This window comes from Marmota flaviventris, chromosome 1, assembly GCF_047511675.1.
Source record: "Marmota flaviventris isolate mMarFla1 chromosome 1, mMarFla1.hap1, whole genome shotgun sequence".
NCBI classification, from domain to species: Eukaryota; Metazoa; Chordata; class Mammalia; order Rodentia; family Sciuridae; genus Marmota; species Marmota flaviventris.
This window is the reverse complement of record NC_092498.1, coordinates 215,077,032-215,103,511: the sequence shown is the minus strand read 5'-3', so window position 1 is coordinate 215,103,511 and position 26,480 is coordinate 215,077,032. Positions and strand designations below refer to the sequence as shown.

At 47.1% G+C, this 26,480-nt stretch overlaps 1 protein-coding gene across 1 annotated transcript; it reads left to right on the top strand.

Moving 5' to 3' along the window:
* The first annotated feature begins 16,255 nt into the window (after positions 1-16,255).
* On the top strand, positions 16,256-24,875 carry LOC114107457 (vomeronasal type-2 receptor 116-like). Its single transcript, XM_027954878.3, is given in 5 exon segments — positions 16,256-16,546; positions 17,664-18,470; positions 20,119-20,346; positions 21,571-21,694; positions 23,920-24,875. Coding segments are annotated over 5 exon segments (2,145 nt in total). The 5' UTR covers positions 16,256-16,516.
* The last annotated feature ends 1,605 nt before the right edge of the window (positions 24,876-26,480 follow it).

Below are 26,480 nucleotides of genomic sequence, written 5' to 3'. Positions count from 1 at the left end.
GGTCTCTCTGTTGTTGTTGATTATACCCACAACGATGAACTTGTTGGCAACTTGGTCTACCATGCATAGGTGGTTTCATGCTCAAGATGGCGTGAAGGTATTTAAGAGAAAGAGATCTAAAAGGGAAAAACGACTCACCAATGGTCACACTAAGAAAGCGGCCGAGCTGGGACTTGAACCCTTATCTTCCTGTGCCAAAGGCAGCCCTCCCACTGCTGTGATGTTTGCCTGCAAAGTGGAGACCCCGACTGCAATGTGTGTGTGTGTGTGTGTGTGTGTGTGTGTGTGTGTGTTGTGTGTGTTGGTGGGTTGTCTAGGCAACATCTGGAAGACCACCAGATTCTTGAAGATGTCAATCACTGCTCCAGGTGGATGGGGTCCACTTAATGGTATTTACAAAATATCTGTTAACCTTTGGGATTTATTGAGGTGTGCACTGTTGATTAGGGTCTGGTTACTTTGTCAATAGCCAGTTAGTATTTGGGGGGATGGGGGAAGTGCTGAATTTAGCTTCTCGTCAACAAATAATCCAGTTATTGGACCAGTTTCAACTGTGAAAAATACCTTCACAGCCTTATCAAGGTAAGGTGGATGGATGATAAATTGTGTACCTTTCGAGTGTGAAATGTGGTGAGTGTGGCCTGTCTACACACGACTGTGAATGAATCACCCTTCAAGACAGGGAGGGATACAGACGTCACCCACCAGCTTCTTTGTGCTCCTTTGTCACTTCTTCCATGATCTCCAAGCAGCCATTGATATCTCCAGGAACCACGGATGTCTCTACAGATTAGCTTCCAGTTTTTTGAGTTTTATATAGCGTATGTATGTTTTGTGTGGCTTCTTTCACTCTGCAGAGTGTTTTGAGTGTCATTCATTCTTGAACCCATAGCTCGTTCCCTTTAATTGTTGAGAGACATCCCACTGCACACAGCGCCCTGGGAGCTCCCACCCGCGTCCTCTGTTGTGAGGTGGCGACTAGAGCTTTCTTGGAGCTGCTGTTAACAGGGTGCGTCTCCTTCCCCCATTCTACCCATTTATGTCTTCTTGTCTAAAGGGCCTTTGCTGTAGGCAGTGTATAGTTGGGTCTTGCTATTTTACACAATTTCATCATCTCTGCCCTTTTCATTGAGGTAAAAATACACATAACAGGGGCTGGGGCTGGGGCTCAGGGGTAGAGCGCTCACCTAGCACATGTGAGGCCCTGGGTTCGATCCTCAGCACCACATGAAAATAAAATAAAGATACTGTGTCCAACTACAACTAAAACAAAATATTGAAAAATACACATAACAGAGTGAATTCCTCTGTACAGCTGAGAAGTGTCACAACCTTGTGCAACCATCATCTCTGTCTAGTTTCAAAATGCTTCTATTATTCCAAAAGGAGTCTTGATGCCCCTAGAAACTCATTCCTGTTTGCCACACCCTGTTGACCCTGGAAACCAAGAATCTGCTTTCTGTCTCCATGCAGTCCATATGGTGAACGTTTTGTATACATGGAATTACATGTGACTTTTTGCATCTGACTTTTTTAATTTAGTATGATTTTTTTTTTGTATGTGGGGTGGGTACTGGGGATTGAACTGATGGGCACTTGACCACTGAGCCACATCCCTAGCCCTTTTTAATATTTTATTTAGAGACAGGGTTTCACTGAGTTGCTTAGCACCTTGCCGTTGCTGAGGCTGGCTTTGAACTCACAATCCTCCTGCCTCAGCCTCCTGAGCCACTGGGATTACAGGCGTGGGCCACCGTGACCAGCTAGTGTAATGTTTTTGATATTCATCTGAACTGTAGCATGTATCAGTGCTTCATCCCTTTTTCATTAGAGCATTATAGTTATGTGTAGTAGTTGGCTACATTTTGACAAGATCATACACCCAAGGAATTGATTTCAATCCCCATTCCCTGTACCCATACCACCCCCCTCCTCCTCACTTCTATTCTCCTCTACTGTACTGATTTTCTTTTCGCTCACTTAGTTATTGATTTTTTTAATATTTATTTTTTAGGTGTAGATAGACATGACAATTTTGAGATTCATCTCTAATTGCATGTAGTTTATTACTTTTTGTTATATTGGGTCTAGTTGAATATGCAATTATTTTTAAGGTAGTACCAAACTTTGCCAAAGTGGTTATGCTATTACATTCTTACCAGTTCCTCCATATCCTTTTTATTGTTTGGTATGAATTTATTTTTTATTTAGTTTTTTGATATAGGGGATTTAACCTCTGAGCTACATCCCCAGTCCTTTTTTATTTATTTATTTTTTACTTTGAAGATAGGTCCTTGCTAAGTTGCTAAGGCTGACCTCCCAACTTGCAGTCCTCCTGCCTCAACTTCCTGAGTTGCTGGGATTGCAGGCATGTACCACCATACCTGGCTTGGATGTTCTTTTTCTTTTTCTTTTTTAAAATATTTTTAGTTGTAGTTGGACAGAATACATTTATTTTATTTATTTTTATGTGATGTTGAGGTTTGAACTCAGCGCCTTGCATGTGCTAGGCGTGGGCTCTACTGCTGAGCCACAACCCTTGCCCCCAACCCCCGCATACTCTTTTTAATGTTAGCTCTTTTGACAGATGTGTAGTGGTATCTGGCTTTATTTTGCATTTCCCTAGTGACTGGTGATGTTGGATTTCTTTGCATGTGCTTATTTGCCATCCATATATCTTTGGAGAACTGTCTTCAGAACTTGTGTCCATTTTAAAAATTGTGTTTTTATTACTGAGTTTTGAGGTGTTCTTTGTATATTTTGGATATAACACCTTTGCCCAAATACTGACTTTGCAAGTATTTTCTTCTTTTTAAATTTGCATTTTTAATTTACATTTTATATTTTTATTTTTGTACATTTTGATAAGGGTCTTATAGTTTGTGGCATGACTTATTTTAAAGGCTGATTTATCACTTTTTTAGATTTATCTATTTTAAGTTTGGTTTTGTATATGATGCTGGGGTATAGAGTATGGGTAGAACTTTATTTTTTGCAGTGTTGGGGATCAAACCCAAGGCTACAGATTCCTCACAAACCTTTTTTTTGGGGGGCAGATGGTTTCTAGGGATTGAACTCAGGGGCACTCAATCACTGAACCATATCCCAGCCCTATTTTGTATTTTATTTAGAGACAGGGTCTTACTGAGTTGCTTAGCTCCTTGCTTTTGTTGAGGCTGGCTTTGAACTCAAAATCCTTCTGCTTCAGCCTCCCAAGCCACTGGGATTACAGGTGTGTGCCACCATGCTTGGCACAAACCTCATTTTAAATGTCTATGATACTCCAAATATTTTAGGTGTAAAGCAATTTGTTTTTATCAATATCAAATTATAGTCTATCTAAAAATGTCATTCTAAAAGGCCTTCAAAATTGAATGTATATATTTTAGGGATAGAAATATTTTCCTCATTTTATTCTGAAGATAAGTGAGAAAATAGGACACAATGCCTTTATTTTTTATGTGGTGCTGAGGATCAAACCCGGGTCCCGCCCATGCTAGGCGAGCGCTCTACCGCTGAGCCACAATCCCAGCTCCTAGTTACTGATTTCTGATTGGTACTCCCTACATATACATGAAGGAGATGTTCCTTTGGTACGTTGGTATGTATGTAACACGATTCACTCCACATTTCCCCCTTCCCTCTTGTTCTCCTCCTACTCCACGGATGATCTCTGTGTCTTTATGATATTTGATCCACTCTTGCCCCTGCTCCCTCTTCTTTCCCTTATTTTGCTCTGGCTTCCACATATGAGAGAAAATATTCAACCCTTGACTTTCTGAGTCTGGCTAATTTCACTTAACATAACGTTCTCCATTTCCATCCATTTATTGGAAAATGCCATTATTTCATTCTTCTTTTGGCTAAGTAAAACTCCATTGTGTGTGTGTGTTTTTTTTTTTGTGTGTGTATGTATGTATGTATGTATGCATCTCACATTTTCTTGATCCATTCATCTATTAACAGGCATCTGGGTTGATTCAATAATTTGACTACAAGCACTTCATTCCTTTTTATAGTTGCATAGTATTCTATTGCATGGATACATCACATTTTTTTATATATTTATTTTTTAGTTTTCGGCGGACACAACATCTTTGTTTGTATGTGGTGCTGAGGATCGAACCCAGGCCGCACGCACGCCAGGTGAGCGCGCTACCACTTGAGCCACATCCCCAGCCACGATACGTCACATTTTGCTTATCCATTTGTCTGTTGATGGACACTTGGGTTAGTACCATGTTTTGGCTAGTGTGAATAGTGCTGCTATGACCATTCATGCACATGCTTTTGTTTAAATACTTGTATTCAGTTATTTTTCATAAATACCTGGGAGTGAAATTGCTGGGCCATATGGTAATTTTATGTTTAATTCTTTTGTGAACTATTAAATTTTTTTTCCACAGTGGCTGCACCATTTAAAATTCTCAAATGTATGCAGTTTTTAATATACCATACCCTTTCCTAAACAAAATTCCCATCTTTTAAATTATGGCCATCCTCCTGGGAATTAAGTTGTATCTCACTGTGGTTTTGGTTTGCAAATGACTCATTGTTTAATGACTGATGATGTTGACCATATTTTAATATACTTAATGATCATCTGTACATCTTCTTTGGTGAAGTGTCTACTTGAGTCTTTTTGCTTTTTATTTTTTTTTTCTATTGTTCAATTGCGAGTGTTCTCTATGTGCTCCAGATGCCAGATCCTGACCACATTTGTAAAGAAAAACAGAGAGACAGGAAAGCAAGCAAGGTGCAGGGGCACAGTATGGTGGCTGCTCATCTGAGCTGCCAGCTTTATTTATATCCATAGGTTACATAAGGTCATTGACATCATTAGAACCTATTGCTCATTGTATAAAGTTACTGTTACTAAAAAACCAGTCCAAACCAAAACCATCACCACCACCACCCAAAAATATCACACGTGTAAAAAACAATTTCTTCAGGGTTTGGCTGAACTAACTGGGCGTCGGGGAGTGAATATGGCTGTTACGCAGCCCTGAAGGAGGCAGGGCGCCGCGAACAGGTTCCCTTGGATGGGTTTTGACGGGATTAGTGATGGAGTTGGTCTGGGACCTCGGTCCTAGAGGGGGGACCCGCCTGTTTAAATACCGGGACAACCAATCCCAGCAAAACCCGCCTCTTGGGGAGGATTTTCTGAAGCGCTCCCTGGGTCTCTCCAGCCCCCAGCCCCTTGCGTGGTCAGTTTCAGGGTGGACACTGTCTCTCTCTGGGAAAGTGAATGATCGCAGCTGTTTCCCGCGTAGGGACACCGCCTGGGGCTTACTGACGCAGAGCAGTCCCCAGGATCCCTACCAAGTGCGGCTCTGCTGGCCGAGAAGCCCCAATGAAGCCAAGGACGATCGCAGGGCGCGCGGGCGCGGGGGGCGCGGGGGGCGCTGCCCGGTTGGAGTGCGCAGGGGATGCCTGGCTCTGCGGAGTTGGGGTGAGCGATGGTGCGGGGTTGGTGGCTGGGGGACAGGAGGCAGGCTGCCCTGAGGGTGGGTGTTCCGAGAGGAGGCGAGGAGGAAGCTGCGGGGTCCAGTGACCGCGCCAGAGTTGGAAGTTTTCTGTGCCCCCGGACAGGGTCCCACGCTGGACCCATTTGTCACACTCTCGTGGAGGGGCTCTCCGCAGGACCTAGGACTGTGGGATATGATTGAAGACGTCGTCACCTGTTGTCTAAGGAAGAGGAAAGTCCCCCGTCCCCTCTCCTCCTAACCCTGCCGTCTTACACGACCTGCGCACGAACCCGGGCTGCATTGCTGGCACCACAGTCTTTTCCAAAGCCCTTCGACCCAAGGCAAAGTCCCTCCACTCCAGTGGGGGAGCCCAGGAAAGAGAACTGCTTCCTGTGGCCGACATCTCTTACGGCCTTGCTGTTCTAAAACCACAAAACTTCCTGTGGATGGGATAAGGACAGGGACAGGGACCGGTGGGTTCTAGGTGGGAGGGGCGCAGCTCTCCTGTGAAGCTGATTACAAGGTGACCTTGGGCCCTAGGGGAGGGTGTGGGCAGGATGAGAACAGCTTGGATGTCTGGATACTGGGTTCCTGCAGGTGAGATCTGAGGGGGTCACTGGCCTATCCCACTGCTGGACCTGAACCCAATCGAATGTGCCAAAAGGTAGAAAGTGACCAGGGTTCAGGAGAGGTAAGATGGTTTCTCTGCTTCCTCCTGAGAATCTCCTGCTAGGAGTCCAGTGTCCTCCCATCATGAAGCAGCAGGTGTTTTCTTTGGGATGTCTGGAGCTGCATTCTCCATACCTGTGGGCAGGTGTCCTGCAGCTGGCTTGTCTGGCCATTTCTTACCACCCAGGGAAACCTGCATGCCGCGGGCTCTCCTCTCCTCACTCGGCTTTCTGCAGGGGAGGAGCCTCGGCTGTGGTGACTCCAGGATGTGATGTGCAGCTGTCTCTTGAACCAGGTCCTCGGTCTTGCAGGCTGATGGGTGGACATGGATTCCCCTTTTCCAGGCACCAAGGAAAATCCGGGACATGAGCCTGCCACTGGGTAGCAACATCAGTGAGGTTGGCTCTGTAGAGCTCCACGGGACTCCTGGGAAGTTCCTGGTAGCTTCCTCCCTCCCCTTGCCCCCTTTGTGAACCTCCCTGGTGAGACAATGACCCCTGGCTTTTCTCCCTGAGGACCAGGAGGTCTCTAGCACCTGGATGATCATTGTGGCCCTTGAACCAGAAATAGAACTCCAGCTGCGCCTGGAGCTGAGGTCTCCCCTCTGCCCCCTCAAGAGCCCTACCACTCACACTCAGTGATGTGGTCCTTGTGGTCACTCCTGAGCATGCCTTGGGGTCATCAGAGGATCTCTGGATCCCTGCTCAGGCCTGATGGCTCTGACTCACAGGCATGAATACCACCTGGGAGATGGATGTTGGAGATGAATCTGTTAGTGCCCCGAGACTGGGAATATGTGTGCATGACACAGAAGAGGAGGCTGAGGATCTTCAAGGCCCCCAGCTTCCAATGAGACTTCCAGGAAACCATGTGTCTGGGATCTGCCCTTCCTCTCTGAGCATCATCTTCCTCAAACCTGTTACATAATCACTGCCCCTCTTGGCTTCTCTCAGCTGCCCAAGTCTGGTTCTTTGAGATGCCCTCTGCAGCTGAATTCTAGTTGGATCTCCAAGCCTGAGGTCTTTTCCCAGCTCTGCCCTCAGAACTCTGCCTCCCTCCCTGAGCCAGGGGCCCAGAATGTGTGGTAGGGCACAGGGCAGGTCAGCCAGCAAGGCCCAAAGACATGCCTTCCAATGGTGGTGAACTCTGAGCCCCCAAGTCCTAGCCAAGAATCAGAGATGCTCCCTTCAGAATCATGGACACCTGCTAGTTTTGGGGTGTCTTTTTTGAGCAGACCTCACTGTACTTTTGTACTTAGTTGTGCAAATCACTTCTAGGCCAATTCCAGAGCAATCTGTAGCACCAAGTTCCACCTTCAGGCAATGAATGGGATCATGCTGTATGACACCAGCCAAACAGGCTCAGAAAGACTTCAGCTACTGATGACAGAGAGTACAGCTTGGAGAGACCCTCCGTTCTGCAGACCTTCATTCACGTTAAACATCTGTGGGTCAGAAACGTGACCTGGGTCTCCTAGACCCATTTCTCCTGAAGCACTGGCCTGTATTTGGTGACCCTAGAACTCCTTCCTGTCCATGTGGACACCTCCCTCCGGTGCTCCTGAGTCAGCCATTCCCACCTGGGGCCCTTCCCCAGCCTGCATGTGGGTGTGTCAACAACAGGGAAGAAACTACCGTGGAGCTTTCTCCCTGCAGGCTTTGCAGGAGTCCTGTGTGTGCTCACACATGCATCAGAGTCTCAGTCCTTTGTCCTCAGTGGGATTCTTCTTTGGAAGTATTCATCTGGGGACTTGCTGGAGCCAACTGCCTGTCTTTAGATTTCGGAATCTCCTGTCATCACACCTGTTGGTTTTCAGGACCATCTGAGAGAGATGTCCTTTACCTAAAAGCTACCTGTGCAGGTCAACTCTCAGGTTTTGGCAGTCCTGTGACACTGATGTAGTCCCCGTCTATACTGGTTAATTTGAATTGCCAACTTGATCGGATTAAGAGATGCTTAAGATTAAGAGGCTTATGGGGGTGTCAATGAAGGTGTGTCTAGGAATGATTGGCATGTGGGGTAGCCAACTGAGATGGAGACGTTCCTTGAACATGAGCAGCACCATCCAATGGGATGATGGCTTGGGTGGAATAAAAATTGGAAGAACAAGGAAGCAGCCGCAGATGCAAGCTTGATTCTTCTTCATTTTTTTAAATATTTATGTTTTAGTTGTAGTTGGACACAATACCTTTATTTCTCTTATTTATTTTTATGTGGTGCTGAGGATTGAACCCAGGGCCTTGCACGTGCTAGGCAAGCGCTCTCTACCTCTGAGCCAAACCCTAGACCCTCAATTCTTCTTGAACATGTTCTTGATTGCTGCTGTGATTGTCGGAGGAGACTGGGCTCCCGGGCTCTCACTTCTTTACTCTTCCAAAGCGGATTCTCCAGAAGCCTTTGGTCTCAGACTAGGGTAGCACCGTGGATCCCTCTTGTTCTGGGGCACCAGCCTCTCGGCCTGGGCAGCTACTGGTTCTCCCAGCTGCCAGCCTGTAGTCGGCCATTGTGGGCCACCAGCTTCTGATCACATAAGCCAACCTAATAAATCCCCTGTTTTATTTTTTTTTGGTCTATTTTATTTTTTTAAATACACAAGAGTGGAATGCATTACAATTCTTATTACACATATACAGCACAGTTCTTCATATCTTTGTATATAAAGTATACTTTATATACAAAGATATGAAGAACTGTTTTTTATATACAAAGATATGAAGAACTGTGCTATATATCTATAATACATTACATGTCTTTATACATGTACTTTTTTCTGCATTACAATTCTTATTACACATATATACTACAATTTTTCATATCTCTGTATATAAAATAGGTTGACACCCAATTTGAGTCTTCATACATGTACTTTGGATAATGACGTCCATCACATTCCACTGTCCTTGCTAATCCCCTGCCCTCTCCCTTTCCCTCCCACCTCTCTTCCCTATCTAGAATTCATCTAATCCTCCCATGCTCCCCCTCCCTACCCCACTATGAGTCAGCCTTCTTATCTTGCTATTCTGTTCCTCTAGAGAATCCTGACTAATATACAGTGTTCTAGAAGTCTCTTTTAAACATTTAAAAAAAACCAGATGAGTGTTCAGGCTAAGCTTGTGGATAAGATCTTGGAACATCCATGGGTATCCACCTAAAGATCAAAGTAGTATATGTTGTGTGCTTTTTAGTTGTGCCATGATGGCAAAAGTTCTTTTCATGTTGGTGTAGCAGTTTTACCAAGCACCAAAGGCTTGTGTTTGTAGAGTACCTCAGGACACATGAAGAGTGGCCAAGTAGAAATGTTAAAAGTCACCATTAATGTTACTCATTGAACTCACTCCACTGTTCTATGAATAAATGATGTGCAGCCTCCCGTACTGTCAGGATGTGCTCTGAGAAATGTGTCATAGTCATTTCATCATGTGTGAGCATTACAGAGGTACTTACACAAGCTAAGACGGACATGATGTCACTAGGTGATGTCACCTTTGGAGTCGATGGGGTGTGTGCAGACTTTCATTGACCTAAAGATCATCGCTGGTGTATGGCTGTGTTTATTGACTTGTGAAGGCATAAATAAAATGTGGAGTGCTGTTTATCCCTGCATGGAGAATTATTCAGCCATAATAAAGAAAAATTCAGCCAAGTTGTTGGAGTCAAAATCAATGGTGGGGCTGGGGATACAGCCCAGTGAGTAGAGTACTTGCCTCACATGCACAAGGCCCTGGGTTCAATCCCCAGCACCACAAAAAACAAAAACACTTGTGTGGGGCTGGAGTTGTGGTTCAGTGGTGAAGTGCTTGTCTAGCATGTGTGAGGCACTGGGTTTGATCCTCAGCAGCACATAAAAAATAAGCAAATAAAATAAAGACCCCCAGTTGTGTATATATGCAAGAACAAGAAGCATTCCAAGAAGGAAATTAAGAAAACAACTTAGAATAGCACCAAAAAAGAACAAAACACTTCATGATCGACAAAATTGTAGAGACAGAAACACTGAAAACTACAAAACTTATAGCAACAAATTATAGATGAAGCATATAAATGGAAATGTTCATAGATTTCATGCCCCCAAATGCGTCTAATTATGTTCATAGATGAGAAGACTAATATCACTAATAGGTCACCATGACTTAAAGCAACCTACAGACAGCAAATCTCTATCCAAATCCCATAGCATATTTTGCAGAAATAGAAAAAAATCATTGTAAAATAATGTGAAATGCGAGGAAACCTAAATCAACAAAATAATTTTACTACTTTACTGGTCTGCCTCCTATTTATTTGCAGTTTTTAAAAATTAGTGCTTTATCGATATACGTAAGGGTGAAGTTCACCATGGTGTGCTGATTGTAGTTCAGACCCAGGAAGTCAAGGATGGAGTGTTTTCTGTCATATTTGGAAGCTAGATCAAAGTACGGGAAAAGGGCATGTGTGTGGGGACCCATGGACATGGGAGGGAGATCCGTGAAGCAGAGGAAGGGGATTGAGGGTCAGCAGGAGGGGCTGGAGGGGGGAGGGACGGAGGAAGGAATCTGGCCAAACCTTCCTGTGTACTTATGTGAATGTACTAGAGTGACTCTCAGCTAGGTGTGTCCATATGCACCAAATAAAGAAACTAGAAGTAAATAAAAGAAAGATCCGTCGAGCAGAGGGAAGGGAAGAGGGAGGGGGAAGGAGGGAAAGGGGACGAACTGGGGACTGAATTAGAGCAGATGGCATCCCACGCTTGTGTAGTTATGCAAGATGAATCCTAATATTACGTATGTCTAAAATGAACTAATGAAAAATAAAAACCTGTGAATTTGTCCTTCCACCACATTTACACACCCTGAAACATCTCACTGCAGACCATATATGTTATGTTTCGTAGCTATTCAAATGGGTCATCATGACCCCATGTGTATATATGAGTACATGACGGGTGTGAGTCTACATCATGCACAACCCCAAGAATGAGAAGTTATACCCCATTTGTGTAGGATGTGTCAAAATGCATTATACTGTCGTGTACAACTAGACAAATAAAAAATATTACTAAAGTTAAAAAAAAAGAAAACTCTGTAGGGAATGTTTCAACAGTGTCAACAGTAGGTACGTGACGGGTAACCACGCGATGACAAGATCCCGGGGCCAGGTTCTCCGTGGGCAGAGCCCAGCACCCCAGCCGCCTGGCTGAGAGGTTTGACCCTGCAGTGGCAGGTCGGGGGACCCACGGAGCTTCCCTGGGACATGGCCCGCTTCTTTGCAAACCACAAAAGCCATTTCTTCCTGGAGCACACGGTGGACCTGGGAGCCATGTTGAGCACAGGTGGCCTCCGAGGGTTGCACGGGGTCCTGGATGTCAGCCCTTCCCTTCTTGCTAAGGCGTATTCTTGGCTCCAGCCAGCGCTTCCTCACTCTGCCGAATCCTCCCGGCCCCGTGTTCACACGAGGACAGAGAAGGCTGTCTCAGGATGCTCTGAGGTCCCCGAAGCCTCGCTGGGCTGTGATGAGACCAGAGGGGCCGGAGGAGAAGGAGAGGCCAAAACATGTTTTTCCAAAGTGTTTTTCAGCAGGATGGAGGGGGACAGGTGCAGAGCCCCGGGGCTGTGGGTCCCCAGAGCCACGGTCGGGGGAGCAGTGAAGACTGGGAGTCAGGACTGCAGATCACAGAGACGCCAAGGCTGCAGCTTCAGGCCCGTGACACCCTACGGATGCCTCGACCCCGAAGCCTGTCCACACACTCCTTTCGCAGGCGGAGGACATCGAGCAGTCGTGGGACTCCAGGGGACCCTGCTCAGGCACCCACCCTCCTTGCAAGGCCTGAGCCTGTGGACCCCACCCCGCCCATCTCCCCCTCAGCTCGGCCTCTGTGTGAGACAGACCCTGACATGCCGTTGTCCCTGCTGGTCCTCCTCCTCCTGCAGCCTTCCCACGCTCCGGGGGCCCTGGATTTGTGGAGGTGTTTCCAACACCTGGAGCCCAGTGTCCACAGAGAGGGAGACCTGCTGGGTGCCTTCTTCCCCCTTTACTACGTGAATCGGAAGGCGCCCCTGGCCCAGCTCTATTTTTTGCTCAGGCCACACGGTCATGAAGTGCCTCACAGGTCAGTTCCACATTGTAGGCATGTGTTACGGGGTTCTCTGAGTGTGTGTGTTCGGGTGTGTTCAGATCCCCTTGGACAACCGTAAAAAGTATGTGTGCAAATGAGAGTAATGCAAGCTGGTGGATTCTGCGGTTCTCTCCTATGCACCTGCACCCTTCCATTTCCTTTCTCTTTTGCTCTCCACGCCCAGGGAGACAGAGGAGAGAAACCTGCACCTGTTGGGTGAATTCCACTGACCCGATCCCCATGATGGGGTTCTTGGAATGAGTGATCCTGTTGGGACCTCAATTCCTCTTCATGCCAGGACCCTGGAGTGGGACCCCAGGTGTCCTAGACACTGAGCCCTGGCCTGAGGTCATTCTCACACTCGGGGCCTCACTCTGGATTCCCACTGCTGCAAAAGGCACTGTTGAAATGTGCCTTATAGAAAGGCCATCCCCCTAAACACCTGAAGGACCTACAAAAGATGCACAACTAACGGAATCCACTTAGAGGGGAGGCATTTGGTCCCTGAGGCCGAAGGCCAAGGGAGGAAAGGAATTCATCTTTCCAAGGGGTTCATGTCCATCCTTGGCATCTTGGTCATTTCTTCAGGAAAAATACAGAAACCACTTAACTTCTGGGCTTTTTGTGACAGTGTGGCCTGCATCTCTACCAACTGAGCTACTGCACAGATGCTTAATGAGGCTCCCAGCAGACAGCCTGGGCTCTGGGCAGAGCGGTGGAGTCTGCTTCTAAAACCTTCAACCTCTCAACCTGCCACGACCTCGTCCTCATCCTCGGATGGTGGTTAGGCAAACGCAATTTCTTTTGTTGGGGTGTCTCTGCCCTTAGCAGTTCCCCTGTCATCTCAGCAGGTGGCCTTGCACTGGAGGGAGGGGAGAGTGCAGCTGCTGATCTCTGGGGTGGGGTCCCAGCCTTGCAGTTCCTCATCCAGATGAAGACCTTTGTCCCTTCTCGCTGTTTTGAATTTCCTTCCTTCTTTGTCTCCTTCTCTATTATTAAACAAAATTTGAAATGGGGTATTTTCAGGCCATTGCTTCATGCAGATGGACTCTCTGGTTAGGTGGCAGCTACTGGTTGCTTCCATTCCGTCAGGGTCGGAGAGGCAAAGGAGAGAGGAAGAGGATGGGTCCTAATCTCAGGGGCTCCGAGAGAACCTGCCTTGTCCCTAAGGCCAGTGTGGGGAGAGGGTGGGCGTCTCCAGTCCGGACACAGTGCTGGGGGCCTAACCTAGCCCCCTGCCTTCCATCCTCTGGCCAGAGAAGTTTCTGGTCCCCCTGTTCTGCCCACGAGAAGCCAGGCCTCATGCACATGGTCGTTAAGCCCTGAAATCTCCTCTTCCGGGACTTGTGGACGTTCCCATGTGGGCACAGACTCTGGGCCTCACTCATACCTAACCACAGAGCGTGACCACGTTTCCCTGTGGCTAACTGACCTTCCCCTTATTATTTCCGGGCCTACCAAGCGTCCTTCCACATAGAGGTGCCTACGCTTGTTTATGTGAAAATACTGGGCATTTGGGATGTGGCTCAGTTTGTATGACCTTGAGTAACACCTGCTTTATCCATAGTTTAAAACAAGCTCTTCTAAATCCTGGGAGAAGATAACTGGGGCACTTGGTTGTTGCACAAAGAGATGTGCTTCGTCACGAGCCTTGGCTGCTCGCCTCTAAGGGCTTCTGGGAAAACAGCGACTTTTCGCCCCCCAGGTGGAAACTCCATGCTCATTTGCAGTTGCTTCCGTTTTTCTCTCCTCCTCCTTAACCCTCGCCAGCATGAATCTAATTTGTGTCTTTATTAATTTGCTGATTCTGGACATTTTGTATAAATGGATTCATATGATTTGTGATATTTTGTGAGTGGCTTCATTCATATTGTGCCACATTTTTGTTGTTGTTTGGTACCAGGGCCTGAACCTGGGGCACCTAGACCCTGAGCTACATCCCCAGCACCCTCCTCTCCCCTTTTTTTTTAGGTTCCAAGGATTGAATTCAGGGGCATTCAACCACTGAGCCACATCCCCCGCCCTATTTTGTATTTTATTTAGAGACAGGGTCTCACTGAGTTGCTTAGCGTCTCGCCATTGCTGAGGCTGGCTTTGAACTCGCGATCCTCCTGCCTCAGCCTCCTGAGCTGCTGGGATTTTAGGTATGTACCACTGTGCCTCGCTCCCCAGCTCTTTTTATGTTTTATTTTTGAGACAGGGTTTCACGAGGTTCCTCACAGCCTTGCTCAATTGCTGAGGCTGGCTTCAAACCTGTGATCCTCCTGTCTCAGCCTCCTGAGCTCCAGGGTTACAGGCATGTTCCACCACGCCTGGCCTTGTGCCAGGTGTTTAAGATTTATTCAGGGTGTAGCATGGATCAGTTTGTAATGTGCTTTCTTTTAAAACCTTAATATTTTGGTCTCTTTGGGGTTCAAGGTACTTCTGGTTGCAGAGAATAAGAAGGAAGGGTGATATGTTCTTGAATTTGCTCGACATAATCTGTAGGATTGTTGTTATCTCTAACTTATGTACCAGCATAGATTGATGTGGAGACTCTGGATTCTGGAATAAGTCTTCCCTCATCCTAACATTTCCTCCTTTTTGATGCTGTGTTGGGTTCCGTTTGCTCCTCTCTCATGTAGAATGGTGTCAGCCAGATTTGTGCATAGAATGAGAAAAAAAATCTTTTCTTTTTATTTTTTGTTGAGATTATTTGAGGCTCATTAAAACCTGCTAGAGAGTTCTCCATTGTGTTCTGTGCTTCAGATTTTATTACTGAAGAGTAGCAAAGGACGCTGATAAAGCAATCCATGTTTAGGGCTTTGAGTGGCACGTGGACAGTGAGCGTACAAATCTGACTTGGACACTTAAGATCTCTTCAGGCTTCTGTTGGTTGGTGCAGCATTGGGAACCCAGCCTCTCGCAGGTCTGAAGTTGGAAAAAAGAGAATTTAAATAGCCAACTTTAAACCCATGTCCAGTGTTAATAGTACCAAACGTGACCAAACTATTCCCTTCACCAAGGAAAATCACAGGACATCAGACAAAGTATTTAAAAGTAAAGAAAATTTTTATTCACTGTTCTTAACTTATAATAATCCAAAAAATAATATTAAGCCTCAGGCAGGTCTCAATGGCAGGAGGGTTAGGTCTATTGGACATGCAATAACACGGTTCTCTCCATGAGCCCTAAACTTCTTTCAAGGATTCATGGCAAAGAAACAAAATCAGACCATTTGTTGGGACAACAGAAGGAAATGTCAAGTTCCACAGGCAAAGCCGCTGAGCGCAGGACGACTGCACACACTCGGGGAAACACGACTCTTCATTGGAAAAACCTCCTCCTTGTTGACTGTGTGAAACTTGCTCTCGCAGGAACCTCCCACGAACAGGACTGCATTGGAAATGGAAAATGAAACACCCCAAGATAACGTGGCCTGGGAGAGGGGGTGAAAAGAGAGGCGTTCACTGATGGCTTTCGTCCCTTTCAAGATAGACCTTTTCAGATGCTGGCCACTGGTGGGGAGAAGGGGCTTCACCAAGCCTAGAGGGATGGTCTCTGGGAAGCACCAATGTCCTCCAAGACAATTCTCTCCAGGTGCTGGCCACCGACCCCCGACCCCAAACCCAAATTCCTGAGTGCCCAAACTGACGCACTCACGAAATCACCCATAACCTATACAAGCCCAGTCCCCTCCTTTGTTCGGTGGCTCACTTTCCACCCAGAGAGTGGGTCCATCAGAACCATGACTCCATTCCTCAATAAAGGCTTTTGGCTGATCTGTGAAGTGGGCTTTGGCCCGGAGTCTTGTGCTGACAGACTGTACAAAACCAAGTCTGTCCAGTTGACAACAGGGTCATCGGCTGATGTCACCTCACCCTTACTCAGTTCCCTGCAAATTTCCCGGAGTCCTGGGAACCTTGCTCACACTGGCTCCGTATGCCAGGGCAGGACCTCTCACAGGAAGCCTGGGTGAGACTTCCCTCTGCTGGACCAGGCAGGGGAGTGGCCTGAATGACACGCCTTGACCTTTCTCCCTCTTAGGTGGTTCTGGAAGAATTACCAGTATGTGCTGGCTTTCTACTTTGCCATCGAGGAGATCAACAGGGACTTGCACCTGCTCCCCAACCTGACCTTGGGGTTCCACGTCTTCAGTGCCTTTCACAGTGACCACAGGACCCTGGAGACGGCTCTGCTCTGGCTCTCTGGAGACACCGAGTTTCTCCCGAACTACAAATGCCAGACTCAGAGCAAGGCCACTGCTGTCGTTGCAGGGACAGCGGCGGCGTTCTCAGCCCAGATTGGAATGCTTCTGGAGCTGTACAAGACGCCCCAGGTAAGCGCGCTGTAAATTCTGGAAAGAGACATTCCGGTCTCCCGGGCATCGCCCGGTCACCTCTGATCAGAGAAAAATGTGGAGGTTGAGCACGTATTATGCCTTGAGGGGGTTCAGGTGGGAAGGTCCCAGGGGAGTCCCCGTGTTCTGAGATTGTCACAGTGGAAGGAGAAGGAGCCAGGGATACCTAGATACCTGGGGATACCTTAGTCTCAACCAAGGTTACTTTCTAGGGCTACTGTTTCCATCCCTCAGCCACTGGGGACACTGGCTGCTGGCAGCTCACAGTCATGTGACTGCTAGGAAATATCCTCAGTCGGGAACCTGCCCATCCTGGGACACAGCTGTCTCAGGCACAGCCAGAGGCTAATGACTGTCATGGCAGATGGTAACGTCTGGGCATCTGGGTTCTGTTTGGAGCAGCACCGAGGGCCACCACAGTTCCAGGGATCCCAAGGGCTGGCTGTGGCCGTTATACCCATGCGGTCACCCGCTCCCTCTGCCCAGCCTGCCTTGCTCACCTCCACCCATGCAGATCTCTTGTGAGCACTCCCAGGGAACCGCACACTTACCAGTCTCCACACCACAGGCCTGGCCCGGGGACCCATCCAACACAAGCAGCCACGACGAGGAGGCATTACTGCCAATCACAGGCACTAGCTTTGGAGAATCCTGTTCTGGAAGAATTAAATTTTATGAAATCAAAGAGGATAGGGAAGCCATCTTTAAGATGATGTAAGTTGTTGTGATCATAAATTAAGTCCGAAGTACCAGGAGATCCATGTAGTAAAGGTTTCTTTCTTTCCCTGAGTTTACATGCAGTATTGTCTGCTGGGGTCAAGGATGAGGCACACACGCCACCTGGGTCATGCGTCATCCAGAGTTCTTTATTTCCTGCTTCAGGAGATGGAAGCGCAGGTGGATTTCACATGTCCTTCCCTAACGGTAACAGCACTGGAAACATGGTGCTCTGTGCCCCCAGAATGAGAGAAGTGGGTAACCTCTACAGCAGTCTCTCCCTCTGCCTCTCGTATACAGACCTTTCTTGCCCCCTCCCCTGGAGAGACACCCCCAAGTCCCCATAAACTCAGAATCATATCTTTCTTTGCTCATTCAGGTCACGTACGGAACTTTTGATCCCATGCTGAGTGATACAGACCAGTTTCCATCACTCTATCAGATGGCCCCCAAGGACAGCTCTCTGGCCCATGCGATGGTCTCCTTATTGCTGCACTTTGGCTGGACGTGGGTGGCACTCTTCCTGTCTGATGATTTGAAGGGAGAGCAGTTCCGGAGGGATCTGAAAGCAGAGATGGTAAAGAATGGTATCTGTGTGGCCTTAACAGAAAAGCTCCCTGTCACTAAGACAATGTATGGGACAGGGGATATCACCTTCATGAGTAGGATCAGAGTCTCCTCTGCAAACGTGCACATACTCCACGGTGAAGCAGGGAGCCTCGTCACCGTGGACATGGCAGCAGACTTCTTTTTAACCACAGGGAAGGTGTGGATCATGGCAGCGAAGCAGGAGATCGTCCTGCATGAGATGAACCACATGCTGCACTCTTTCCACGGAGGCTTCTCCTTCTCACCTCACAAGGGGGAAATCCCTGGCTTCAGACACTTCCTCCAGACAGTGACCCCTTCCCGCTACCCAGAGGACTTTTACTTCAGCAAACTGTGGGCTTATTCTTTTGATTGCTCAGCTGCTGGGTCGATCTGTGAAAAGTTTGGAGAGTGCAGACCAAACACTTCCTTAGAGTTCATGCCAGGAAATATGGACATCATGACCTTGTCTGACCCCAGCTACTTTGTTTATAATGCTGTGTATGCGCTGGCTCACGTCCTCCATAAAATCATTTCGGAGAAAATGGAAATGGGATCTTCAGAAGATGCAGATCAGCCTCAGCTGCATCCCTGGCAGGTAACCCCCCCCCCCCTCAGAAACAGGGTGAGCCCCGAGCCCTGGTGCCACCTGCAGGTGCTTTGCTAAGGTGTATCACAACCGCGTGTTCATCTCAAGTTCAGCAGGATCAGGCCAAATGGAGTGTGGGCTCTTTCACACTGGTTGTAGGTACATCTGTGTTATCTATATGGGGAGAATTCTGCTACTAGGAGCTTCTATTTCAAGCTATTAGAAAATGGAATCAGAAAAACATTTTTCTATTTTAGGATGAAGTGCTATCAAATATCCAAATGCAGCTGATGACAAAACGTAGGTAAAAAAAAACCATTGAGATCTACACTTTTCTGTGTAGATCAAATGTCAGAAAATATGGACCGACCATATGACCATATCTGATTCTAGGTATCCCTTCCATCATCTTGTACATGTGTTGCCCAAGCCCTCCATGAAATACTGTTTTTGAAAATAAAAAAATAAGTTCTACCCATTTCAAATGTAATATCTAAGATGACTCTTGGAAATAAACTGTTTTTAGATGTCCTTCTAAAACCTGCAATAATCATGGGAACAGGGACCCATGTTAAAATATGAGATCACTGATGATGGACATAAGCTCAGGCCTCCTCCCCAGGATTTGATGTGGATTTTTCTGGATTTTAGCTGGGGCTCATCTGAACCCATGACCCATGGATGGAATAGATTTATAAACTTCTATTCTCATGCACGATAGGCAAACTCATTAATCATATTTGTAGAAAATGTCAAATAAATTTAGTATGTAGGCAAAGGCAAATATGTGTATATAAAAATCAACATCAGAAAATTCAGTTCACCATCGAATTTCTATCTTTTTACTAACAATGATAATATTTGATATGCCATTTTGTGCTTATTTTGAGTTGACCTTTAGAAGAGTAGGTGGCTTTGTCAAGATGGGCTCCGAAGATGTGATTATGAATTCTTTACAATGCTTCAACTTTAAGTAACTGGAGAATTCAACAATAGTTTTTTAAGCAATGAGAGATTAATTACTTCCCGTAGCCCAGTGTCATGGGGCCGAGAGATTCCAGGGTTAGCTCTCTATCAACAACCTCATTAGAATCAGGGGTTTTGATTTTTTAATTTTGGAGCATATAGGGCTTCCTGCAATGTCGCAAGACAATTTCATTCTCACCTAAAAAAGTCAGAAAGCATGGACAGAAACCAACTGGTGTTGTGTCCTTTAAAGCCTGAGGTGTAACTGATATGCAAAGTCACACCTATTTAATCTTTGCATTTTGAGGAGTGGTGACATGTACATGCCCCGGGGCCATAAGCACAGACAGGGTGCTAAGTGATTCGTCCCTGCTGTGCCCATTTCAAAGTACAAGGATTGGCTTTGAAGAGGCCCCAGACAGACTCCCCTGGTCAGGGTTCTACAGAGCCCAGCCAGGCCACTGAGGGCAGCATCCTGGACAGTTCTGGTGGGATTCCGTCACTCCCAACCCATTTCCAGGGAGCAGAAGACTTTCCACTTCACCCTCGGGATGGTGGCCACCCAAGCAGCCCTGAGCCTCCAGAGGAGGAAACCCCAAGAGCAGGGGTTGGAAAAGCAGGACGGTGTGGCCCATGGGCACCGTCCACCTCTCACCTGAACACTCCTCATGTCCAACTCTGCCTCCCGCAGCTGCATCCATTCCTGAAGAACGTCCGGTTTACCAACAGCGCTGGGGACCACATCTCCCTGGGTGAGAAGAGCAGCCAGATGGCCCAGTATGACATCCACAACGCTGTGAATTTTCCTGCTGGTCTTGGGCTGCTGGTTAAAGTAGGAGAGTTTGTCCCCAGGAGTCCACTTGGTCAAGGCTTGGTCATCAGTGAGGAGATGATAGAATGGCCTATTGGATTCACAGAGGTACGATCCCAGTTCAGTGTTGGGTACATGGGAGGGATCTGGATGGGGCCCTGAGATGAGCCTGACCGTGACCTTTAACCTGGCACTAAACTCACCCTTCCCCACTCAACTTGTACTCCATGATCTGTGATCTTGCTTTTGTAGATTCTGAACTAGCACCTACAGGAAGAGAAGTTTGTAGAAGCAGTTAAAGTTTGGGTATATCTATTCATGCAGCGGTGATAAAATTGAACCAAGTTGATGAGCAGAGATAAAGATAAAAATACAGATACACAAATACCAGAAATATTCCTCCACCTATCCTGAAACTCCTAGTCATGGGTGGTCAGAAACCTTATTATGTTTTGATGCACTATAAACACGATGAGGATTACTACACCATTTGCCTCTTGGGAGGGATCATTTCCATTTTCTTTAGAATTTTGGGTGCTGTTCAGTCTTTATACTCAGCATCTGTTAAAGCACTGACATGACTTCATGTCAACTTTTCACAATTGGACACACTTAGGCAATTTTGTAAATGATTTATATAATAATCGTGGTTTGCACTGATTATATATATATATTTGGTCGTGGTATTAGGAATTGAACTCAGGGGTGTTCCACCATTGAGCTACATCCCCAGCCCTTTTTTATTTTTATTTTTTCATTTTGAAACAGGGTCTCACTAAGTTGCTCAGGCTGGCCTTGAACTTGTGATTCCCCCCACCTCAGCCTCATGGAGTTGCTGGAGTAGCTGGGATACAGGAAACCTCCCGCTAGGCTCTGCCTCTTAATGGTTCCAGTACCTCCCAACAGCGCCACCCGGGGACAAGTCCCTTAATTTAGGGACCTTTTGGGGATGCCATTCAGATTCAAATCAAAGCACCAACTGAGAGTGTGAGGGCGTAGGAGAATATTTTCAGGCACCCAAGTCCATAGGACCACACAGAAAACTGCACTGAAAAGGTCTTGGATGCTGAGGTTCAACATGAAGAGAGGAAACCCAGGAAGTGTGGCTGGTGATGTGCAAAACCAAAGCTGGCCCTGAGGTGAGAAGCAAGGGGTTAGCCAGCCATGATAACCCAGGACTAGACGTCTGGGTGTCAAGAAGGTGGTGGTCAGAGGTGTAGCGATGGTCCTCTATCGAAGGTCAAAGTCCTTTCTTAGGAGGAGAGATCGTGACGTTCTCTTAAAGCTGCTGATAATGTGCAGAGTCGTGACCGTTGCTCTCTTTTCCCTCAGACTCCTCGATCTGTGTGCAGCCAGAGCTGTCTCCCGGGATTCAGGAAGATCCCCTAGGAAGGAAGTCCCGTCTGCTGCTTTGCTTGTGTGTTTTGCCCAGAGGGACACATTTCCAATCAGACAGGTAGAAGACGTGGGGCTGCCCTAGGATAGCTCACGTCTCTATTTCTCAGTAAAAAGAAACCAAAGGATTGGTGTCCTCTTGGGGTCATAGTGCACCACTCAAGCTTTCAATATATCCATTTATTTATTCTCGATCATCGGTGCATCATGATTATACGGAACAGTGGGATTCATTATCCCTATCTGCACATGCACATGATCAGTATGTCCATTTGATGTGTAGGCTCTTGACAGGTAGTGCTCACCTGTTGGGCTCAACTGTGAAACTGACTCCGGTGGTCACCTTTGTTGACTGTCCAGCACTGCAGTCTCAATCCGAGACCTCCAGGTGCGCCCGCTAACATCTACTTGTGACATGTAAGATGTCAAATTCTCAGGGTGTGGGTGATTGAAGGGGTGAAACCACATGTAGAGGGGAAGACTGGTGTGTTTCATATCCAGATGATAAATACACAGCAGGTAAGCGTGAGTTGTCATGGAACCCCTGATTACATTTTGGACCCTGGTCCTCAACACCATGCGAGGTATTAAGTACTGTACTTAATACAAGGCCCTATCCTTTGGAATATTATAATATGATAAGGTAAAGGAACATGTTAACTTGTTATGAGGACAGAATATTTTAATAAAAGGCATAATCCAGTGTCCCTCAAAGTCGTCTTTACCCAAGATATAAATTCAAGGATTTATATATCAAAACAAAATGTGTTGTTGTCAAGCACAAGTTAAAGGGATAGTTAAAACGGCCTCCATTTTTTCAAAATATAAAGAGTAAACATAAGGATTGAGATTTCTGACAGCCCTGGGTGATTCCCTTTGTCTCAGCAGCAGTAGTCATTTGGCTTGAGTCATTGGGCAGAATAGCTATCTTCAGGTGTGTTTAAGTTAACAAAATAACAATCTCCCTGTTTGAGAAAGATTTGAAACATGGAACAGTGTGTAGAACAAAAAGAAAAATAGGAGAATGCAGGGCAGGGGCTGTGGCTCAGCGGTAGAGCACTCGCCTAGCATGTGTGAGGCACTGGGTTTGATCCTCAGCACCACATAAAAATAAATGAACAAAATAATGAAAAAAAAAAAAAGAGAGTATAAAACACAGGGTCCATAATACAACATACCCATACTTCTGTGTGCCAAGCACGTCTCTGAGACAGAAACCAGGAGCCCCTGTTCACTCTGTGAAGAGGAATGAGATCTTGTCTTCTCTTTTGGTACCAGGGGTTGAACCCAGGGGCGCTTCACCACTGAGTCACATCCTCAGCTCTTTCTGTATTTTATTTTGAGACAGAGTCTCACTGAGTTGCTTAGGGCCTCTCTCAGTTGCTGAGGCTGGTTTTGAACTCACCATCCTCTTGCCTCAGCCCCCCTGAGCTGCTGGGATTATAGGCATGCACCACGGGACCCAGCTAGGAATGAGGATCTTAAGAAAAAGATGTGCCAGGCTGGGGATCTAGCTCTGTTGGTAGAGCTCTTTCCTTGCATGCACGAGGCCCTGGGCTCAATCCCCAGCACCACTCTAAATGACTTCAGAATCTTGTCTGATGCATGAGTACAGACGAGGCAAAACACTGCCTGCACAAACAAAATTTAACTGAAACATAGACGTACCCATTAAGGTTCCCTGGTCCACAACTGCCTCTGCTACAGAAGCAGAGCTGAGCCGTTGCATTGGGGACACCAGGGTATGTGCAGCTCTCGTTATTTGTGACCTGCCACTTTACAAGAAAGGCTAACTAACCAGACTTCCAGATGTTGATAAATGGAGACTCCCCAAAATGCAATCTATTCTTAAAAATTGATTGAAATACCTATTTCTTAGAGGTTAATTATTTAAATCCCCCATGCAAATGTTTTCAATATTTATATGGAAATACTAACAAGATTAGTCACCGAAAAATGAAAATGTGGGATGAGGAAAGACTTGTTCTGCCAGATAGCGGGGTCGGGGGAAGTCACAGCCTTGCGGACCTCACTGTGCCGCATGAGAAGCCCAGAGACACCGGCCACCTGCTGAAGGTCCTGTGGGAGTGGGTTTGGCCTCCCCTGCAGCTGGAGGCGTTCTCCCTGCTCAGGAATGTAGCGGCCACCACTCTGGTGTGCCTCTGTGTGACAGCGCAGGCAGTCTGTACTCACAGTGATAGTGCACAGGTGACATTTTCTTCAACCTGGCAACGATGAAGAAGTTGTGGAAAAGAAACACTGAACCTTTCTTTGCTTTTTCCCCAGATGCAGAGCGGTGTGTCCAGTGCCCTGCACACGAGCACCCTAACAGTGAGAGGAACCGCTGCCTCCCCAAGGTGGTGACCTTCCTGGCCTATGAAGACCCCTTGGGCATGGCTCTGGCCTGCACGGCTCTCTGCTTCTCTGCACTCACAGCTGCTGTCCTTGGGGTCTTTGTGAAGCACAGAGACACCCCCATAGTCAAGGCCAACAACAGGGCTCTCAGCTACATCCTGCTCATCTCCCTCACCTTCTGTTTTCTCTGCTCTCTGCTCTTCATTGGCCGTCCCGGCACAGCCACCTGCATCCTGCAGGAGACCACATTTGGACTGGTGTTCACTGTGGCCGTATCCACGGTCCTGGCCAAAACTGTCACTGTGATTCTGGCCTTCAAGGTCACTGCCCCAGGGAGAAGGATGAGGCGGTGGCTGGTGTCAGGGGCACCTAACTTCATCATTCCCAGCTGCTCCCTCATCCAGCTGACTCTCTGTGCAGTCTGGCTGGGGACCTCTCCTCCCTTTGTGGACACAGACACACACTCTGACCATGGCCGCATCATCATCATGTGCAACAAGGGCTCAGTCACTGCCTTCTACTGTGCCCTGGGATACCTGGGCTCCCTGGCCCTGGGGACCTTCACGGTGGCCTTCCTGGCCAGGAACCTGCCTGACACCTTCAATGAAGCCAAGTTCCTGACCTTCAGCATGCTGGTGTTCTGCAGTGTCTGGCTCACCTTCCTCCCTGTGTACCACAGCACCAAGGGCAAGGTCATGGTGGCCGTGGAGGTCTTCTCCATCCTGGCCTCCAGCGCAGGGCTCCTAGGCTGCATCTTTGCCCCCAAGTGCTACATAATTCTCAAGAGACCTGATGAGAATTCTCTGAAAGGTTTGAAAGATAAAAGAGGTGCTAAGGGAAATCGGCATTCTAAGGTTTTATCTCATGAGTCTGTAGCATGTTTTTAGGATTTTGAACCACAAACTGCCCTGAGTTTACATCCTAGTGTCATGTAAGTGAAACTGACTGTTTAAAAAGTCATTGTGTAAAACTAACCTTAGCTACTTTACAAACGTGAATACTCTATCAAATTATGATTGTTAGGTGCAGGACGGGCTGAACTATGTTGTCTGCAGGGCAGGCTGAACAAATGTTAGCTGCAGGATGACCCACGCACTCAAACACCCCTCTGTCTGGTCCTTTATCACCTGTTTGCGTCAAGTCTGAGCACTGAACCTCCGGCTCAAGTCTGAACACTCAACCCCGCCCTCCTTGTGCCAACAAGGCAGCTTGCAGACCCAGAGGCCCCATTAGATTTGGGCTATAAAGACTCCCTCCTGCCGGGCCCCTCTCTCTTGCTCTCTCTCTCTCTCTCTCTTTTTCTCCTCTTTTGCACTGCTGCAATAAAGATCTCTTGGTCGCTCCGAGTGTTGTGGTCACTTTCCTTTCAATGATGGTCTCTGAAAATGTGCACATTATGTTAACTTATATTTTATTTATTAATCAATGGTCATTAGATATTTGTATTTTGGTAAGGCATCTAAATTACACCACTTTATGGTCTGTTTGCCTCTGACTCACTTAGAGTTTGTTGCTGTTAGCATCAGTACATACTTGGAAATTTTTCCTGAATACAGAGCTAACAGTCAAGTTCAATGTTGTTACCTGAGTAGACTCTGTTTCCCTGGAGACCTTGTTAAATGATCATTGTCCAAATGTTTTGAAACGCTGCCTTTATCACATGCACGTGTCGTGTTAATCTATACATAAAACTGATTCTAAAATCATGTGTTGTAGCAATTTACTGCATTTTGGTTTTGCCTTTGCCAAGGTTTTCTCTTTCCAGATTCACCCTTGAAGACAATGATTTTTTGAGGTGAAATTCACGTAGTGAGTGTGAACCTGTGTGAATGTGACCAATGACCAGCACCGATGACACCTACATTCATTGAACACGTGCCTTCACAAGGGTGTGCTAGGGTCGGCTCTGGGTAGCTTCAAAATGTTTCCACTGCCTTATCATCAGACTCCTCACCCATTAAGTCATTGCTTACAAATCCCCTGACCTGGGTCTGTAACCACAATCCCCTTGCAGGGTCAGGTATGGATTTACCTGCTCCCAATGGTTCCGGTCAGTGGGCTGCTCTCTGTGTCTGCCATCTTTCACTTAACATTAGGTCTTAGGTTCATGCACAACACAGCGCGTGTCATCTCGTGGCCAAGCCCAGTTGTGCCTGGCCAGTGGGGTAGGTTGCTGAAAGGCTGAAGAGAGAGACGCAGACAGCACAGGAAACACGGGAGGCTTGCAGGAGATCAGAGATTGCAATGGGCAGAAGAGAGCACCTCCGTCCCCCGTGGTGCTTTGCCAAGCCGAGCCACCTGACCCTCAAGGAGATTTGCCCAGCAGCGACTGCGTGAGTGGTGCGTTTCCTTTCCCCAGGGCTCTCGCTCTGCCCCAGACGCTTCTCAGTTAGGCGTGGACGCAGGGGCGTGGTGAGCATCATGCACTCAGTCTGCTTGGATGAGCCGCATCCCAGGGAGCAGTGGCCCTGGCGTAGGTGTGAAAAGCACCT